Below are 19,843 nucleotides of genomic sequence, written 5' to 3'. Positions count from 1 at the left end.
ATTGGATGAAAATCACGAAAATCAAGCTTGTTTTAACATTGGCCTTATAGTTTTTGAATTAAACGTAGAAAACAAGAAATAAAGTTAGTGATGCGCTAACAGCACTTTGTTTTCTATTATCAAATAATCAGCTGGTTTAACAAGAAAACCAATCACTAAATCAAAATCAGCGTTCAATTTTAATGATGCCATGTGATTTTTATCAGAATCCAAGAGATGTCGTTTTTGGCCGATTTTGACAAAAGTGGGAAGGCTATACCCTTCCCACTTTTTCATTTTTGGGCCAATTTAAAATGTTGCTTTAAATACATTATGTCAGTTCAAAATTGGATGAAAATCACGAAAATCAAGCTTGTTTTAACATTGGCCTTATAGTTTTTGAATTAAACGTAAAAAACAAGAAATAATGTTAGTGCGCTAACAGCACTTTGTTTTCTATTATCAAATAATCAGCTGGTTTAACAAGAAAACCAATCACTAAATCAAAATCAGCGTTCAATTTTAATGATGCCATGTGATTTTTATCAGAATCCAAGAGATGTCGTTTTTGGCCGATTTTGACAAAAGTGGGAAGGCTATACCCTTCCCACTTTTTCATTTTTGGGCAAATTTTAAATGTTTCTTTAAATACATTATGCCAATTCAAAATTGGATGAAAATCACGAAAATCAAGCTTGTTTTAACATTGGCCTTATAGTTTTTGAATTAAACGTAAAAAACAAGAAATGTCGTTTTTTGCCGATTTTGACAAAAGTGGGAAGGCCAAGCCCTAAAACTCATAATTTGATTAGAACAGGAAAATTTTTCAAAATTTTAATGTATACCTATATTAATTTGTCTGCTGCGACAGTTAAAAAAAGTATTAAATAAATAAAAATACTAATAACACATTTTATGTGTGTCGCGCTTTTACCTTCTGGGAGTTTGTCGTGTTTATATAGCGGGAAGTCCACCTTTGCTGTTTTTCGAAGTCTGACAAACTGACATAAGTCTCAGAATTGGGCCCAAAATTAGCAGTAAGCACTTTTGATCGAAATGGAAGGAGTTTTTCAAATAGCTTGCAACACGATAAACTTTACATATAAAAACTGTAATTGGATACTTGGTTTTCTGGAAAACCTGACATATTTTATATCCATAGATATTTTTTATGCTTATTTCTGGATGCAATATAAATAGTCGGAACGTATTCTCTAACCATGATATCCTACTTCATAAGACTAGCTCCTTATCCATTAGGAAACGGGGCAACTGAAAAGTGATGCGACAAAATACAAATGTTTTTCTTGTTGCGTGTCATGGATGGAACAATATGATTGTTTTAAGTGCGCAACTGCGAGTTGATGCTCGGCAACTTATCTTACCGACCAATCACAAACATAAGGGTCATTGAGTAGTTTGTCGTTACCTGGGTTACGTGGACTTAGCAACATATCGCTTCAGTATTTTCGCCTAATACTGTAGGTTTCCTGTGGCGGGTTTCCATAAAAAACATGGTGAGTAAGAATGAGATAAAGACAGCTGGGGCTAAGTCAGGAAAACCGGTAGGCTTTGATATTTTTCCGTGTAAAAACTAATAAGAACTTAAGTGGAAGTACACGACTAGGCCAAAGGGAGCAAAGGCAAAAAGACCGGGAAGAAAAATGTATCCCACCGCAGCGCTTTACTGTTGGATGGACTACCAGTATCTGAGATGTCAAGAGACCAACTTCTTAATCATTTAACCCGACTCCTTGACCAGCTGGAAAAAGAACGCGAAGAACGTAATTTCTTTCAACTAGAGCGCGACCAAATATATGGATTTTGGAAAGTCGCAAAGGAAGAAGTCGAGGATGTGCGGGCTCGACTCAGGTGATACTTAATTATGATTCCGGTGTTGAATGCTAGAAGGTTACGAATGATTTTTATTTTTTCCTTCTCTTCTCACAGGAATAAGGAAAAGGAATTAGATGACGCGGAAGAAATACGGCAAAAAGACATATCGATCTATAAGCAGCAAATAAAATGTCTTCTTCACGAACATCAGACAACTGTAGCTGAATCACGGGTTTGACTAGACATTTTAAATAAAATGGATTCGGAACTAAAATATATTTTTTTAAATGCAGAACGAGCAACAAACGGCTTTGGAGCTAGCTCATTTAGAACATCAAGAGCAAGAGCAAATACTGCGTTTAGAACAACAGCGTTTGAAAGAGGAAATCCGTCATCTCAGTCTTCAAGAGCAGCTTACAGTTGACAAGATCAAAATGGAACACTCAAAAGAATTGAGTGCGATGCGTAAAAATTTAGAGCAGGAAGCTAGACAACTTGAAATCAAGTACCAAAATCAGACGGACGCTCTAAGGAATGAACTAGAAAAACGGAGGAGAAACGACTTGCAAAATATCGATACGAAAGATCAGCAACATTTAGCTGTACTGAAAGCTAATCACGAACAAGCAATAATCAATTTAAAGAACTATTTTAACGATATTATTCTCAACAACATGACCTTGATCGCGTCTATGAAAGTAAAATATTGAATATGTGTTTTAAAAAATTACAACTACTAATAACTGACCTGCATACTTCAATGGATAGGAGCAATTATCAGAATTCCGGATTAAAGAAGAAAGGTTGGAAAAGCAATTTCACAGGACTACCAAGGAGATAAAGCACTTAAGGGAGAAATGCGAACAGTTGGAAAAAACAAATAAAGAGTTACGGAAAGATACAGAGAACTGGTTGCATGCTAAAACTTCCCTTCAAGTACCGCAATAACTTAGCGTTGCTCGATACGATGAACACATTCGCACTGTAAACTAACTTGCTTCGCAGGCAGCAAAAAGTCACCACAAAATGATGTCCAAACAGCTTGAAGAAGCAGTATGGCAACGTGAAGTGGCCGAGCAACGTCTAGCGCGAACCAAAACCGAACGGGACGAGTTAGAAGAAAACTTCATGGCTGCTATCTTGGAGGTGCAACAGAAAGCAAATTTAAAACAGCTTGTTTTGGAGAAGAAAATGTAAATCAGCTTAACTATGTTAAAGTGAAAAAGAGAATGATTAATAGTAAAACTTTCAGGGAAACTTTACAAGAATCTCTTAAATTTAAAGACATTGCATTGAAACAATTTACCTTAAATGGATCACGCTTGAACCTGGATGCTGGAACAAATTCATCTGGAGAGACAATTGTAATATAAACTAAGTAATGTAATTAAGTTACAAATTTTATTTCAGGATTTCTTAATTTCTGCAGTCATGCTCTTTGAGAGAGGGGAGAAAGCAGACAGTGGTTAAAATGAACTTTGAAGCAGCACATCATGAAGGGCTGCCAGACAAATCTTTCCAGTCATCCAATGAGAGCATACCTGCCATCGAAGAAAAATTAAGCCTACAGTCTAGTTCAATTAAGTCAGTCCTGGGTACATCAAAATCTAAGTCAGCAGTCTTGGACGTCGAAGATGTGTTGTAACTGCTGAATGAAAACTTAAAACCGCACATTAGAATCAGAAAACACTAACCCTCCCCAAACCTGCACAAGTGCTTCAAAAAGCGTCCGACAACCGACACACATAGATGAAAATGAAAACAAACCAATGCGCTTCACAGCCACTGAAGCGGCTAGGTTCGTCTGCTAGGCATGCTTTCGTTCTTAATTCCGCCATTCTGTTGTAGTTTTATGCTAGAAGAATTAAAAGACGTATAAGTATAACTGAGTTACTAAAGACTTAGTACTTACTAAATAATGAACACTGTACAAGGATTCTGTGATTTCAACATACCTTTCCGATGTAGCCCTACCACTACATTGAGAGAAGTCGTCATACGTGCTGTCAAACGTATATTGGTTTTTTTAGTGGTAACGAATTCCTTTTCATGTGATATATTAAATTTCAGTTGGTTATGGAGCCATTGCGATCAACACGACAATAGAAGAAGATGTTTTAATCACGAAAAAGAAAAAAAGCAACAAGAAAGGTGATGCAATAGAGGACAAAAAAGAAATTCCTCCGCCTCCTAAACTGAATTTCACACAAGAAGAATTGGACTCCTTTAAAGTATGGTGATTTAAAAGTGATTTTAAGAATGCATCCACTTCATGTTTTGGTGCCTTTTTGGGATAGGTTCACGGGAAAAATGTGAGAATTTTACAGCGCTTGACTGTTATGCTAAGTGACCCTACAAACACACAGAAACTGGTGAGAGAAAGACCCTCAAAATTCTGAACAGACAAAAAAATTTATATATAATTATTGATTTAACTAAAGGTGCAGTCAGTGAATACCAAAAGCTATGATTTGATAGCTGTCTGTCCTACAACTACAGCTGCATTTCTGGTATTTACTTCATTAAAAATAATTTCTTTTTAAAATATAAGATGTGTGTACTTATTCTGTAGCATGCTGTGGCAAACATGGATGTAGACATTATTACTTACCATCCAATTGACACCAAAGAAGTGAGATTCAATAGAAGACAGTACCATCAAGCTACCGACAGGGGAATATTCTTTGAGATACCGTATGCGTTCATGCTCAGAGATTCAACCATGCGAAAAAAAATTATTCAGATATCACATCAATACCATGCAGTTGGAAAATCAAGAGTAAGATTGCTTCAAGCTAGTTATAACGTTGGCTGCTTGTTATATATATATAACGGAAACGTGATTTGTGCAATAGAACATTATCATCGGTAGTGGAGCAATCACGCCAATGGAGCTTCGCGTACCGTATGACGTGGCCAATTTGTAAGTAACTAGCTTTAAGTGCTAATGTTTTCAGCCAATTTTCAAGTCATTATTAATACGTTCTTTGTTAGAGGACTGCTTTTTGGGTTAACTGAAGGGGAAGCAAGATCTGCATTGACTTTAAGTGGGAGATCAGTCGCACTTCATGCTGGTAAATTTCGTGTTGTTACATTTAACATCGTGACTATGACAATTTTCAGTATGTGCTTTGCAGTGACAAGAAAAACTGGAAAATGTGTAAGTTTCATCTCAGAGACAGATAAGCTTGGACCAGAAGAACGATGGAAAGCTCAGGAGATAGCAGATGCGGAAGAAAGACTTCTGGGAAAACCGGAGACCAAAAAAATGAAAATGGATTCCGATACAGTTTCATAGATAAAGTGAACAATGTGCTGCACTGATTGTATTCCATTTTTGATCAATAGATTATGGCTGAACTACAGAAGAACATATCATTTGAAGTTACAGCTGCTCTCGCGGAGGGCTTTACGTTCTGCAATTTAAAATCGATGTATCGCAAGTTGTAGACATTCACACTTTCATAACAAAATGTTGCCCCGAAAAATAGAGAGCTGCCTAAAAAATACAACATGTAAGCAAAATCTTATTTTTTCGACAGATGGGGCTCTTTCACACAAGCATGTGATTCACGCAATCTATTGGATGCTCATAAGCTTTAAAATTACAGATGGACCAAACTCTATATTTGAGTTCAAACCATGCTGCTAAAAAAAACTCGATGAAACGAACGTAAATGTTGTTTGTATAAAATAACACAACTTCGCCTTAATCGTGCGAAGAGGATAAACAGTCGAAAATAAAAGTTTCAGATTCTCAAAAGATCTTGAGGGCCTGTGACGTTACGGCAGGCAAGTGAGAAAAAATGCAATTCAATAAAATACGATGAAATATTATTGGCAATGAATTCGTTCTGTTTGTTGGTTTAGTTTTTTTTTGTCTAGTAGACCCATGAAACGGGAACCCACTGGTGTTGATTGGAAAGAATTTCCAGTGCTTCAACCACTTTGCGAAACGTTTGGTCGGGATCTTCATTGACGATAATCTGATCGAAATATTTCTCGTAAATTCGCTGAATACGAGCGCTTTCCTCCAACGCATTTTTGAAATCCTCTTCCTATTAAACAATGTGAAAATTGAATAGTCAATCAATGGAAATTTAGATAACATAGCTTGCAAAGACAAATATGAAAATAAAACCTCATATAAAGACGTCAGGGATTCGAGAGTACGTGCTCGTCTCGAACTGAAGCGAATGGAACTGGAACGATCAAACTAGCCAAACCAAAGTGCAAAGGAACATGGGTACACGAAAATTTGTAAATCAAAATAAGTAAGAGACACGAGCAACATCAAAAAGGTAAATTTCAAATCTAACCGTTCCCAGATTTCGACTGGAATAGCGCGAGTTCTCGTAAATGCTTTTCAATTGGTCCATTCCAGGTGCTGCTAAAAATATGACATAAGGCATAAACTCTGGTGAGTTGTGAAGAGTTTTTAGTGCCTGCAAGTACGAAGTATTACATCTTAGCAAAATGCAAACAAAAATGTACAAGAATCTTACGTTTGGGCTGCAGTCAAGGACACACATTTTGCCCTGGCGGATGACTGCGCGGATACTATCTAACTTTGTACCATAAAGATGATTGTTGTGCTCTCCGAATTCGAGAAACTGGTGATCACGGACGTCATGTTCCATTTCTTCTCGCGAGACGAACCAATAGCCCATACCATCCTCTTCCAACTCACGCATTGGCCGGGACGTGTCTAAAGAATACTTTTAGAATTCACTCGCATCGGAGAATAAATTGATAAGATTTACGAGGCATGGTAGTTCCAAAACGATCTGGATCACTGTTGATCAACCGGTTCTTTAATGTACGTCTCCCTATGCCCTCAGATCCCACGAGTACTAAGGTCTTCCGCCGGAAGGGTGGCATACGAGTTACCTCTTCATAGAGGAGTAGCTCGGCTTTATCCAAATCAACACTTGATTTTATCTGGTACATTAACTTCTTTTTCTTTTTCGAGATCTAGTAAAAGAATGGCAAAATATTAGAAATATTTTCATGCTTTACAGCCGATAGATATAATACTCTAGTTCCACAAAAGCCTATTTTGTGAACGAAGTCGGCTTCTGGTGCAACAAACGCTTTGCGACGTTCTTCCAACTCTTGCGAAGGAATCAAACCTGCCGGGCCACTCCAACCAACCTTCTTGGCTTGCCACCAATTGGGATCACTTTGGTTGACAACCTATATAATTTATCGTTAATGGGGTTGTATGCCAGATACTGCAATGCAGCAAATTACCTGCAAAATATCCCCTTTTTTGAATGCGAGACCAATCTCGGGACATGGAAGCAGTTTGTCTTCTTTCGGATCATAGTCAAAGTGAGCTCGAACGCAGCACTGCAAAGGGAAACACTAGTTAGTTAAGGAAGGAATGGATTTAGAGTACAGCCAGTTATTAGGCCGAGAAACAGACGACCGCAGTGGATAAGTGAGTCGAATCTGCACCGTTAGTCGCTGGTTGTCTAAGACACCCTGAACTTGTGAACAGAGAGTTTTCTAAAAGTGTAAATCAAAACTACGCCCCAGGAAAAATACCGCTACGCAATCACCACACGGGCAGAATTATCGGCTCACTTACCACAGACACGTTGTTAAGAGTCTCTGAAGCCAGGATTGTGCTAGGCGATTGGCCTACCTGTGCTCCATTCGAACCATTTTCTTGAAAACTTGGTAAAATTTTCAGTTGAATGTGTTCCCTACAACGTGCAATTTCCACCTGAACGGTCGTGAAATAAAAACTCTGTTATTCCAATTTCATTGCGCACAGTCAATACTTTTGTTCTACCTGCAACTGTTCCGCCGAACGAACGACGATACCATTAACTTCTCCAATGATGTCACCAACGTGAAGGAGACCCTGACGATCAACTGCTCCTCCAGCAAGTATTCTTGCAATAACCAACTGCCCATCTTCAGTCTTAACTGTCAAACCCTTAAAATTTGGCCAAAGTAAAAATTTTATCACATGAGAAAACAGTAGGCCTAAATGAATACAAGTAAATAGCTGGTTGTACCAACGGCTCTCCGGGATTTTTTCTGATACCAACTGCACGTACAGCACTGATATCCGCCGGCATCTCCCAAGAAGAAAGATCAAAATTTCCGAATACAGGTTTACCAAACGGTCCCTGTGTGGACGAATAATCAGGCACTTGTAGAGTCTCCGTCACCGCGTCGTGCGTTTCCAGCAATGCCTATAAAAATGAAAGCATACTTTAAAATTCAACCACATCTTTGTCTTATTTTTTCGGAGTTCTATGCAGCTAACGGCAATAGCCATAATTTAGGAGGGAAACGCAAATCTATATTTTAACATATGGCAACAGTTTTTAGAAATGTCAAGCTTGGAAAGATATTAAAAGTTAAGCATGTTAGAAGGTTATTATTACTGTTAAGTGGGGGTTCTCAAATATTTCTCTCAGTTGTATTCCTTCAGACGAAGAATTTAATTGTCCAAGGATATCGCCAAGAACATCGACAAGAAGAACGTTCGTCAAAGAATTGATTGAAGAAACAGCCACGGCCTAATCAAATGGAACATCGCACCATCCTTTTTGTTAGACATATGCTTGTATAGTTGTCTTCAGCGATCAAGCATGAAAGAAAGTTTTGTCACTGCATTTGCGTTCTCCTTGGTGGCCGATAGGCATAAACAGTAACCTTGATGTTGCTACAATAAATTAGAAATCACTGCTATTGCTAGAGACTGTCCCACAACCACAAAAACATAACAGCATGCCAGCACAGTGCTTGTTAACTTAAAGGGAAACGGGGTGGACACCCAAATAACAATGCAATATCAGAACACTACCGTTTAAAGAGACGCCAAAATACTTTGACTTATCCAAGAACAGGTGAGAACAGGACAGGGCAGCTGCGTTGGACAACAGGCGCACCTTGGAATTGTAACTAGCGAACACCAAAATGACAATCAAGCACGATGAATGTAGAGGTAAACTGCAACTGGAAAACCAAGTGTTACAGTAATTGCTTCAACGGAAACACGAAGTTTCGACAGAGTGAAACGGTAGCGTCCACTGTGCGACACACCTTGTGCTTCTCTTGTACCTGTTGCTGGAAAGGGTAAGGCGGTAAGCAAGTAAAGCCCAAGCGTTTCCATAGCCTCAGGTGTAAATCGAAACATTTTTTAAATCTTTAACGATTCCAACACAAAATAGAATTCCCTGAGATGGAATGTAATTATAAAACTAACAATTCTAAATAAATTTTCATCTTATTGTTAATCTTATTTTTAAAACGAAATAAATAAAGAAACAAGTGTCAAGGTGTAATGGCAACGTGGGCTTCGTTACCTAGGAGGAAGGGGGAAGCGATCATGCCAGGGAGGCGTGGTAAGTAGGGATATCGTGCCCTGAGGGGAAATAGTTCTCTAAATCAGCTCCATATAATATCCAGGCTTCATCCGCATGAACGGAGAAGTCCAACAGTTGGTGCTTGTCATGTACTCACATCTAGCGGTCAGGACATAGCTACAAAACAACCTCCAGTGTTGCTTTCTCCAGATGTTAACTTTTTAGTTGCGTTCTTGAGTTCGCTGTCCTCTTCGAGATTCATTTTCAATCGTTACATTCCTGGAGTAAAATAAGCCATTGACACCCAAATCTATTTCAAGCTCCTTCTAAAATCTATTTCAAGCTCCTTCTAAAATACCATGAAATCTCAATGAAAGATGAAAAAGTAATTTGAGCAAATCATCTGTTATTATTGCCCAAGTTCACGAAAAACCAATTTTTCCCGATAAACCCTCCCGCTCCTGTTTAATACTCAATTCTGCCGTAATGTGTCAAGCAATTTTCATTTCGAATTTCGATCGTCGTTTTGTAAAAAAAACAAAAAAAGATGCTCACTGCACCCACAAATACAACACAGAAGCTTGTGAATTAGCTGAGTATTGATACAAACTACGAAGTCACGACCGCTCGGTGGACATGCTATGCACAGCCTCTCAGCCTTAAATCACCTAACGTGTCTTTTCTTCGTAGTCTGTGGTATTAATAAAAATCTAAGCCAAAAATTTTGAAACACTCACAAAAGTTAGCCAAACAAGCAGAAGAAAAATTAGTTTAAAAGACATCAAGACGTGCATATTAATTAAACTTTAAATTCAGTAGTGATGTTAGTGGTGGTTGTGTCAGTGGTGGTAGTAGAAGGGTGCATGCAAGTAGGCACCTTATGCAATTCATCCGGCGATGGATTCTCCACCTGACTGGGTGATTCCGGGATAGGCGATCGATTGATAGAAGGATTGCTGTAGACATCGGAAATCGTAGCGTTCTCGTCATGTGAAGCTGGCGGCGATGAGGAAACCAAAGCTAATTAGACACAAAGTACAGACAAAAAAGAAACCGACATTAGCAAATGGCCTATTAATGGCTTCATGCAAACAGGGCAGGGACAACATTCAAAACCAAGCTCTAAGAATACCATTTTTAGGTTCATAATCCAGGCGCAAAGTTGAAGGGCTGACAGCTTCTTCTTCTTTAGCTTCGGATATGAATACTGCGCCAGGATTTGCAGGGATTTCGGTGACACTTGTTCGGATTCCTTCAAGTTCTATTGTGGGAGCTTTATGAGCTGTGACATCCTGTTCTTTCGACTCAATTGGCACTTGCAGGCCTTCGTCCGCTACTTCTGTCACGCTGTGGTCAACAGATTTAGACCATTTCTTCATGCTTAACGAGTCCCTTGTAAAAGAAATGAAACGCTCCCCAAGCTTACTTCGGGAAGATCTTAATGCTGTTGGTGAAGCATTTGGGATATTTTCAATTTCAAGAGGATGCTCATCTAGTTGAACAGATTTCGGTCTGGCTGTGGAAGATCCTTTGCCTCGTTTTGTTAAAATTCCAGGACTATCTGTACGTCGTTCAAGGGTGCCAGGCTGCGAATCTGTCTGGAACATTTTCTTTAAACTGAATGAACTACCAAATGCCAAGGAGGTTGATCTCTGCGATTTCTTGTTCTTTTCCATGGTGTCTTCGGTTGGACTAGCTTCCGCGTCGACTGATTTCGTTTTCTTGATCCTGGCAAAAGAATTGCGGAATTTGCTTTCTTTCTTCAAATTTGGGACATCCAATTTAGAGGCAGACGCTACTGGAGTCTCGTTGTCCTTGATACTCTTCTGACGTTTAAAAAAGTTAGCTATCGTCCTTCGTTTAGGTTTCACATTTTCCGTTGGTTGTAGTTCATTCTTTATGGCAGTATCAGGAATCGGCTCTATTTCTTCCTGGTTTAACTCTTCGGCGTTGATATTCATTTCTGGTTTAAATTGATCAATTGTTTTTGTTGAAGATCTGAACGGGAAAATAGATTTTTGCTTTGAGTTGGTCTTGTCCAATGACTTTTTGGAACTTCTTCGTTTTTGTTCTTCTAAATTTTCCACTTTGGGTCTTGACTCGTTATCAGCAGCGTTTAACGCCATTTCAGAATGTTCTTCCAATTTTTCCTTTCGGCTGTTCTTGGTTTTCTTTTCCGATTTGGATTTCACCTTTTTCTTTGATTTGCTTTTGCTTTGAGGTTTTGATTCACCACTTTCTTCATCTGAGCTGAAATTTTTTCCTTCTCCGTCAGTTTCGGCTTTTGTTTCTGATTTATCTTCGGGTTTGTTTTCCTGTCCAGATTCAATTTTAATTTCCAGATTTTCCTGGATTTCACGATCTATGGGATCATCCTTCATCTGTTCTTCTTGGACTGGCATAGATTTCCGCCGCCCAAATGTTCCGAAATTTAATATTCTGGACATCCTGTTACTTTTTTCCGAAAACGGAGCTTTAGCTGTTGCTTCTGGCGTTGTAACCGTTTCGCCTTCAATTGAACCAGGTGTTATTCTTTCCTCCACTGTTTCTTGTATTTGGGCATCTTCTTGCTCTTTCAATTCTTCCGCCCGCAATATTACTTCCAATTCATTTTCTACAGCCATTTCTTCTTCTGCCCTGGTGGAAAAGTCTGCAGGAAGTGGTTCGGTCTTGTACAAGTCCTCAGGCTTTAATCTCTTGTCCTTTTTCTTTTTCCGAAAAGAATTCATGAGACTACGTGACCACGAGCTAGAACGACGCCTTTCTCCATGTGATTTGTCCTTTCTCGCTTGAATGGCAGGCCTTGGTTCATCACTCAACTCTTCTACATCTATGGACCATTCGGAACTTCGGGAGCCGGCTGAATACGTTGGAGATGGCGGAGGAGACGGCGGAGGTGATGGTGGACGAGAAGGTGGAGGGGTTTCATCCAATTCTTCCACTTTTTCATTAGCTGAAGGCAGCTGAGGAGGCAAATTGCCGACACTAGTTTGATTCAGTAAAATTTCCATGGTGTCAGCTTTCTTACCCTTCACCATCTTCGGTATGAAAATGATTGATTCGCTGATGGAGTAAAGGGCGAAAGACAACGCCTCGTACCACCGGACAAATAGTGGAGTTCGAACAATCCCTTTCACAGAAAGTAGTAGATTGTGTAAGAGTCCTCCTTTTCTCTCTAAAGACTGGCAGTCGACTGAAGTCTCGCTTTTCCGAGTCTGCTTGACTGTATATCGTCGAATGGAGGGATAGAGGATAGAAAATACGGGAAGGGAGGTGGTCATATTATGGTAGACACAAGTTGCGTAGTCAGGTATCTGAGCGGTATGGCCCGGCATACCAATGTTTCTCGTCGCCGTCATATAGAACGACCAAAAGTAACCAGCTGCATACACACACAAAAATGAACGTACGCATGAGTGAAGTAAAACAAAAACACCCATGCCAGTCAACGAGCACGGGAAAAGACCCACGCAGCCCCATACCGGTACCGCCTCATTAACTTGCAAAAAAGCACTCCCGTTACGATTCAGGAGGAAACGGGTGTGCTTTAATAAGCCCAACTAACGATGGCTACCCAAACAACATAAAAACCGTTGACAGCCTTGCAAGGAAAATATTGTTGCGGTACGCGGAATATAGAACTAGCCATTAAATGTGCAAAGAATAGGAGTTTGAACTCTTAACGTATTTCTGGTTTTCGTAGGAATTCGTGTAAGCCATTCAGTCAACAAACTTGCTTTTCACGTGGGAAACCATTACAAATAAATAAAAATCATTCATTTGCGTAGTACATGGCAGACGCCTTCTCCACGTGACGTCAAGGCGATGTTGACTTTTAATGCAACATTTCCCGATCAATACTTCAAATTGCTGCTTATTCAGCATTGAGTAAAAGACCTGCTGGCTATATCCTGTGTTGATAACCCATTCTCCCCTACACGCCCTTACGAAGGGGGAAACCTTAATTTACTAAAGAGCATTAGTCAGTTTTAAGTCATCTTCTGCTTAGCTGTAGAGAAATGGAACGCGTCCAATGACGTAACAATGCGCAAGTCAAGCCGGCTTTGGCCGCCATGTAACTTTCACTACTTTCGTCTGCTTTTATCTATAGATGAGATAAAGTTTAAAGAAACACCTGCCTGGTTGTTGAACTTCAGAACGATGAGGTCGGTCAACGGTTCTTGATTGACGTGCCTGGTCTCTTAAGCTGAACAGAACCATTTCTATTCCAAATGCGAGCAGGCCTGCCAGCAAACTAAGTCAATGAAGGTCCCTGATAAAACCGGTAGGCACCTACCCAGAAACTCACCAAAAACTTGGACTTGCGCCATGCGGTTTGAGCTACTCGCCTTGGAGCACGTATACCTTCCAGCATTGTAACATTTCGTATTTAAGAACAACTTACCAGGTTATCGATTAAGAACGAAAAGAATAGAATCCTCACCACATTAAAATCTCTAGTTAGAATTTCAATATTTTAATTAAATTTGCGTTCTTCACTGACGATCGAGGAAAAAAAAGCCCTAAATTTCTTAGTTACATGTTTATCTATGGTGTGATTCAGCAGCCTGATACAATATTACCCTATAACCAGAAAGAGAAGCATAAGGAAAAACTTTGGGACGAAAACCTTTATTGAACCCATCCTTCAAACACAATGAGCACGGAGCTCCGAAAACGTAATGGCTTCGACGTGCCATCGAATTAGATTCCTTAGAAGTCATTGTTCCCCCATTGTGAAGCCTAAAAAAAAATAATAATAAATAAAAGTATATATATAAAGGATTTGTATCAGCTTTGATGTCCAAACTCATGAACTTTTCAGTGCGACGTAAAACTCAACTTACATCTGCATTTCGGACGTTGAGTTTTTTCTCAATGTCAGCCGCCAATTTCTGGGAACGTACGGAGAGCATTTTGGTCTTCTCAATAAGTTGCTGGTACGGCGATACGGTTTGGGTGGCCATTACAACGTGTCCTTGTTGGGAGTCTATTTTTGCATCAAGTCGGGCATTCCTAATCAAGTTAACTATCCAGCGCTCTGCATCTTCGGCAGTCATGTTCAATTTATCTGCCAACATCCTAAAATCGGGTATTGAAATAACATTGTTAGGTATACATAAAGGTTTTTTTTTTTTTTTTTCTTTTTGTACCACGCACTACATTTTATTTTATGAATGTCAAGCATTCCGATTTAGCTGTGAAACCTTATAACTTACTTGATACTGATGCACTGGTGGATACGACAAAACGTTTCAAAAATCATCAGTCGGGCATTTTCGATAAAGTCATCCAATACAGCAACCAAAAAAAAGTCGTTTAACAAGACATCCTTGCATTGACGCAATTTTTGTTGCGCGGCGTCAAAATCGAAGTTCACGTACAAATGTTCGATAAATTCCGTAATCGGGTCACGATAGGCATACGATTCCTATTTTGTGTTATTTTATATACATTATAATCTAAAATGACGATATCAAAATAATTTATCTCTTACTTGCTGGATCACTTTTACCAAATCCTTCAACATTGTGCGACGGTTTTGTTTGTTGATAATGACGGCTGTGGTCAAGTACCGAAGAATGTGAGGACACATGGTTTCAATAGCATTAAGATACCTGTTTTGTTAAAATTTTTAATGGGCACATATATAGTGGGTTACAAATCACATTATTTTTTTTTTAACTTACTGGTTTTGGTATAGTAACATTTCTACAATCAGATCTCGTCCTTTGGCGTGATTGAAGAAAATGAACAATGACCAATGAATCAGCCAAGTCCTTTGCTGCAAAGCTTGAAGTGGGGTATTGAACGTATTACTATCAATATATTCTTTTAGCCGATTCAAGTCTTCTAGTGCTGTATCCCAGTTTTGCATGAGGATTTCAGAGGCCAACTTGCCCCATAATCCATTCAAATAATTCTAAGAAAGAAAATAAAAATTAATGTTGATTATTTCACAAATATAATCTAATATCTAAACTCACTTTATCATTTGGAGTAACTAAAAAGCGGTGAAAGTGGAGATATTCAGCAGCACCACTATAATTACCACATTCATACTGAAATTTGGCAAACAGGTATAGTTTGTCAAGCATTTCAGGCTTCAGGCCATGGTTTTTGGTAAGATAGTCCAGCAACTGTCTTGAATCTCTGGAGGACTGAATTTGCCGTGTAACTTCTGGATTCATAAACATGGCCAAAATTGGTTCTGTCTCTGCTTGCATCTTTTTCAACTGCTCAACAACTACTGTACGTTTATCCTTCAGTGTCTAAAAATCCGAAAAATGGATATTACACTCCATAAATATATGCTGAGGCTTAGCTCTACTCATTACTGGTGGAATTTCCTGGTCTGGATACAAGTTTTTATGAACATCCATGGCAAAATCCACCATGTTTGTTTTGCTGAGCAAATCCAACTTTGCACGGAGTAGCTCATTTTCCTTGTAAATCTGCAGAAGGCGAAACATTAACAATAATTTCTTTCACCGGCATTCTAGTAGATGCCATGAGATGACATGTCACATGGAGTACATGAACCGATCACATTTATCGATTAATGGCCATTGTAAATATTTGTTACACAGAATATATATACACAATTTAAAAAAACTTACGCCTTGAACTGCCAAGAATTCAAACAAGGGGAAAACCAAATGTTGGTCTAAATAATTCCCAAGTTTACTCGTAAGATCGTGTTCCGCCATCTTTAACAAACGACTGGTCGACGGTTGTCAGATCTCACAAAACAATTTTAATGTGGTTTATTTCCGCTAGCGCTGGCGGCCTTGCGCATTTGCGCCGTTGCGCGTTCCAGCTTCTGTCTTTTCCTTTTGAATTTTGATGAGCAAATAAATGCCTTACCAATCCGGCAATCATAGAACTTTACTACTCATGTACGACATCCTACGACTTCCTACTTTAAAAAAAAAATTTATTGGGTAATCTATTTGCATGCGGATTTGAAGATAAATGTGAACAAGTTGAGCTGAGATACCCTACCCATATATTTGAATCAACAATTTGACATTTGAACAATTTAGTTTAACAGATACTGTTCGAATACGTGTATATCAACTTCCGAAACACACGTTCCAATTTACGATTTGACCAATCGTTATGACGTAACTAGAATAACTTTTTGCTGTAATCATTTTTTTTGCCTTTATCATTACAATACGGGTTATACAAGGCTAAAAAGTGATAATTCAAAGGTAATAAAAAAAGAAATAATTGATGAAAATACATATTGATAGAGAATCTTGGCTTTTTTGCCTCCAATTTTGATCAAAAAGCACGATCGTAGTTCAAAAACGATTTTAGCTTGAAAGGAAGTGGAATTTCCATCAAACTACGCTTCATGTAATAGGAATAGTCTTCCGGTGGAGTTACACGACTGCAATCGGGTGACTCGTTTGTGTCGCTAACTGCTCCTTCATCTCCATCTGAACCGGAAGTTTCCTCGGCATCCATATGGCTTTCAAATATGAGCAAGGCAGCTCGTTCTCTCTCTTCTGCACGGAGAGAATGCGTAATAAGTCGGATTCCTGGTCGAGGACCTCGAGTTCTAACTTGTCTTCCTGCTTCTTCAGGCATCGTAGTTACGTTTTCGCTCTCCGTAGAAGCCGCCTATATAAAACGTGAATCCACAGTATAAGAGAAAGAGATAGAGGCTTAGAGAATCAAATGCTTTTCCTTGTTTACCATTGCACCACCGCTGATTGAGGAGTTGCGCTCAGAAACTGACGACGGTCTGGCAGATGATTCCCCGGCTGGGGACTGATTACAAGAAGAGGAACTTCCGTCACTACCAGACTCTAGGAGATCGCTAACACCGCTATCAAATTTTTCCCGCTTCGTTTTAGCGCCCACATCTTCGGAATCGCTTAACGACTCAGCTGATCGCACTCCAGCCCGTCGATCCATTGATGTTTCTTCATTATTAGGGGGTATAGAATGATGTTCAGAAGAATCATTCGACGACATTTCTGCGGCTTCCGCCGGTTCAATTTCATCCTGGGAATCACTATCGCTGTCAGTATTTGCAAACAAAGGTACAACGCAACGACGCATAACGGGCCTCTTCGTTTCCTTTGGTTGCTTTCGGCTACGATGCCACAAATCAGGATGCTCTGCGCTTACTTTTTGCCGAAGTACTGAACGTATGCGAATTCGACAAAGGTTCTGAAGGCTATATGGATTTATGGGGGCTATTAAGTGAACAATAGATATATATTATTTCATTAAATCATTGTAAAAAAAATATATTATAAATTACTAACGTAGGACGGTGTCTTCGACGAATTCTTGTTGTGGGAGTATTAGAGAAGAGAAAGAAACTGGTAGCACGCGGTTAACTGACCACGAATTTTCATCGGTTCGACGGATTTGTAGTAGTTCATCGTTCACGGGCATGACTAGTATTCCTCCAATATCGACAAGCTGCTTGATGTAATTATTATATACTTCAGGGCAAGCCGCACCACAATAGATACGATCATATCGCCGATCAGTTGCAGCCAACGACAAGCAGTTGCCTTGTTCGAACTGGGGAATACAGAAATCATACTCGTCTATCGCAGAATTTCCCTTGATGAACGCTTGCAGCTTTTCATGAGCGTAGTCAATAACTTCCTGGTGTATTTCCAGCCCATGATTGACACCTCTTGAACCTGTACATAAAGAAGGTGTTATAACTTTTTCCATGTACATTCCTAACATAACAAAAAAAAAGAAAAACAAAAAAAACAAAACAAAACAAAAAAGATAACAAAACAAAAGGATGCATATATATGTTTGTTTTTTTACCTATAATCAACCCAACCATCGTGCTAAGATATCCTGTCCCACTGCCCAAGTTGAGAAAACTCATTCCTTCTTTGAGTTCCAGACTTTCCATAACTTGAGAATATATACATGGTGCTGACAAATGCAAATTTTTGTTTTTCCAAGCTAAATCTTTATATGCTGTTTGTTTGTCTTCATCTGTGTAGTAGAATGCTCTGTCAACTACCCTGAAAACACGTTCAACCTCGGGACACTTCATGTAGTCAGCACGGATGAGATTATCCACAAGGGCATCATTATTTTCTCCTGAGCTTACTGCTCCACCCATTTTTTTATACCTGCAAAGAGATTTAACAGATCCCGCAAGATTTTTAGACAAGTCCTAATTAGCTTGTTCTGATTAACTAGTTGTTTAATATAGGAAAGTTTATCCTACTTGAGTTACGTTTCCTTTGCTGTAAAAAAAAAAAGACTGCAAAAAAAAGACTGCTACAAAACTGAAGCCAACGCTTAAGAATTTTTTCACGAGATAAGCTTAATTGGCGTAACGTTTATTTTCCTACGCAACTGTCACTTAGATAACGTAGCGAACAAGATCTGGCACTAAACTGTAGAAGTAGCGTAACAGCTACTATATACCGCAAAACAGGTAAAATAAAATTCAGCTGCGATTTAATTTGACGCAGATGGAATCGTTTTGAGGTATTACAAACACAATACCGACGACGACGAAATGGTAATGTTTTGTTGGAAATTATCTCTTCCGACATTGCCATTACTCGTTTTGTATGCTTTATTGCGCAATTTCGTGTGGACTAAAATTGGAGTAGTGGACAATTTAATATCTCTCTTGGTCTTGGGAGTTTACATGAAATATATTGGAAAGTAACCGATATAAACACGTTAGCTAAAGGAAAGATTACCTTGTAAAATATCAATTTTTCTTTAAATCCTCTTTTCTCGATCTTTTTTTGCTACGACCAATTTGCATCAATTCGCCCGAAACTACTAGTTTAATTAACCTATCCATGTTATTCTTCAACACAAAATAAATGACATGGGTTCAGTGATATTGTATTATTAAATTACTTTTTAAATAGTTCTGTGCTTTATTCTGTGTGTCGCTAAATCATTATGCCCGTTCAATATATGTAATGCATATATTACTAACAAAACTTAAATCATTTAACAGCTAATGGTTGAGGGACAAAGGTATCATCATTCAGAATAGACTACCCGAAAAGATCAACTGCAGAAGTTGTGGCTTCCGTGCCATCGACCATGATTCAAAAGAAATGCGTTGTAACTACGGGTAACGAATTGCCTCAGATTTTCAATACAGCAAAAATGGCACGGGGAAGAAATGTGACTTCCCTATTCTCTTTCTTTTGTTTTCTTATAAAGGTAATCTCCGCTTCCAGTTTAGATGATTTTAAGTAAACAATTTGTTTTAATCAATAAAACAAATTAAATGTCGTAATCAAACAGGAAATTATTTGTTTAAAGATCCGGAGAAACCGCAGATTATTAGTTGTTAAATTCTTCCAACAGTTTAGATTACGACCTCAATAACACAAGAATAAGAATTTTACTTACTTCGTTAAAAGTGTTCCACAGAAATATTTGGAGGATACAAGGGGACTGAGAAACGCTTTCCAACCATAATTCCCTTTAATGGATATGCACCAGGATTTGATTGCTGGATTCTCTGTATCCTAGAGGTTAATGTCGCAATCGATACATACTTTCACATACGTGTTGAAACAGTAATATCGTACGTCGATGACGACGAAGTGACGTATAGCTTTGCTAGCCTTACGTAATTGAAGTGGCTCCAACATCATTAAAACAAGAAGTATAAGAAACATCTTGAATTTATATCTCGTTAAAAAGGGAGTAATTTCGTTCGT

General features: G+C 38.8%; 4 protein-coding genes across 11 annotated transcripts; 1 reads left to right on the top strand and 3 right to left on the bottom strand.

Moving 5' to 3' along the window:
• The first annotated feature begins 659 nt into the window (after positions 1–659).
• LOC116918665 (ribonuclease P protein subunit p30) lies at positions 660–5,180 on the top strand. Of its 4 annotated transcripts, XR_006644443.1 has the most exons (9): positions 660–1,544; positions 1,607–1,851; positions 1,930–2,047; positions 2,109–2,513; positions 2,584–2,751; positions 2,821–3,008; positions 3,068–3,179; positions 3,245–3,613; positions 3,886–3,982. XR_006644443.1 is itself a non-coding variant. In XM_045171329.1 (8 exons), exons 1-8 carry the CDS (start codon positions 3,565–3,567, stop codon positions 5,111–5,113), a joined length of 870 nt encoding a protein of 289 aa, XP_045027264.1. In that variant the 5' UTR covers positions 3,556–3,564; the 3' UTR covers positions 5,114–5,180. The 4 variants fall into 4 exon arrangements, 3 of the variants coding, with proteins under 3 accessions (XP_045027264.1, XP_032780288.2, XP_032780290.2); XM_045171329.1 differs by lacking the exons at positions 660–1,544; positions 1,607–1,851; positions 1,930–2,047; ... (2 more) ...; positions 2,821–3,008; positions 3,068–3,179 and adding exons at positions 4,113–4,187; positions 4,257–4,325; positions 4,388–4,594; ... (1 more) ...; positions 4,810–4,889; positions 4,953–5,180 and having other exon boundaries at positions 3,556–3,613; positions 3,886–4,046; XM_032924397.2 differs by lacking the exons at positions 660–1,544; positions 1,607–1,851; positions 1,930–2,047; ... (3 more) ...; positions 3,068–3,179; positions 3,245–3,613 and adding exons at positions 3,620–3,827; positions 4,113–4,187; positions 4,257–4,325; ... (2 more) ...; positions 4,810–4,889; positions 4,953–5,180 and having other exon boundaries at positions 3,886–4,046.
• LOC116918659 lies at positions 5,127–13,424 on the bottom strand. 4 transcript variants are annotated; one of them, XM_032924387.2, is made up of 14 exons: positions 13,283–13,424; positions 10,276–12,525; positions 10,021–10,163; positions 8,220–8,354; positions 7,845–8,024; positions 7,616–7,762; positions 7,409–7,546; positions 7,069–7,167; positions 6,853–7,011; positions 6,579–6,789; positions 6,321–6,523; positions 6,135–6,260; positions 5,957–6,031; positions 5,127–5,873 (listed from the first exon to the last, which is right to left on the bottom strand). In XM_032924387.2, exons 1-14 carry the CDS (start codon positions 13,362–13,364, stop codon positions 5,697–5,699), a joined length of 4,125 nt encoding a protein of 1,374 aa, XP_032780278.2. In that variant the 5' UTR covers positions 13,365–13,424; the 3' UTR covers positions 5,127–5,696. The 4 variants fall into 4 exon arrangements, with proteins under 4 accessions (XP_032780278.2, XP_032780279.2, XP_032780280.2 ...); XM_032924388.2 differs by having other exon boundaries at positions 7,466–7,546; XM_032924389.2 differs by lacking the exon at positions 8,220–8,354 and having other exon boundaries at positions 13,283–13,423.
• A 335-nt stretch (positions 13,425–13,759) lies between these two features.
• Positions 13,760–15,924, bottom strand: LOC116918660 (eukaryotic translation initiation factor 3 subunit E). The gene is made up of 8 exons (XM_032924391.2): positions 15,764–15,924; positions 15,482–15,598; positions 15,131–15,415; positions 14,834–15,066; positions 14,641–14,761; positions 14,363–14,574; positions 13,991–14,225; positions 13,760–13,886 (listed from the first exon to the last, which is right to left on the bottom strand). The coding sequence occupies exons 1-8, from the start codon at positions 15,851–15,853 to the stop codon at positions 13,857–13,859; spliced, it is 1,323 nt and encodes a 440-aa protein (XP_032780282.2). The 5' UTR covers positions 15,854–15,924; the 3' UTR covers positions 13,760–13,856.
• Positions 15,925–16,135: 211 nt separating this feature from the next.
• On the bottom strand, positions 16,136–19,711 carry LOC116918661 (protein-L-isoaspartate O-methyltransferase domain-containing protein 1). 2 transcript variants are annotated; one of them, XM_032924393.2, is made up of 5 exons: positions 19,530–19,711; positions 17,955–18,271; positions 17,429–17,818; positions 16,851–17,356; positions 16,136–16,775 (listed from the first exon to the last, which is right to left on the bottom strand). In XM_032924393.2, exons 2-5 carry the CDS (start codon positions 18,259–18,261, stop codon positions 16,434–16,436), a joined length of 1,545 nt encoding a protein of 514 aa, XP_032780284.1. In that variant the 5' UTR covers positions 18,262–18,271; positions 19,530–19,711; the 3' UTR covers positions 16,136–16,433. The 2 variants fall into 2 exon arrangements, with proteins under 2 accessions (XP_032780284.1, XP_032780283.1); XM_032924392.2 differs by lacking the exon at positions 19,530–19,711 and adding an exon at positions 18,370–18,696.
• Positions 19,712–19,843: the final 132 nt, after the last annotated feature.

Source organism: Daphnia magna, linkage group LG3 (assembly GCF_020631705.1).
Source record: "Daphnia magna isolate NIES linkage group LG3, ASM2063170v1.1, whole genome shotgun sequence".
Classification (NCBI taxonomy): Eukaryota; Metazoa; Arthropoda; class Branchiopoda; order Diplostraca; family Daphniidae; genus Daphnia; species Daphnia magna.
This window is presented reverse-complemented; position numbering and strand designations above follow the sequence as displayed.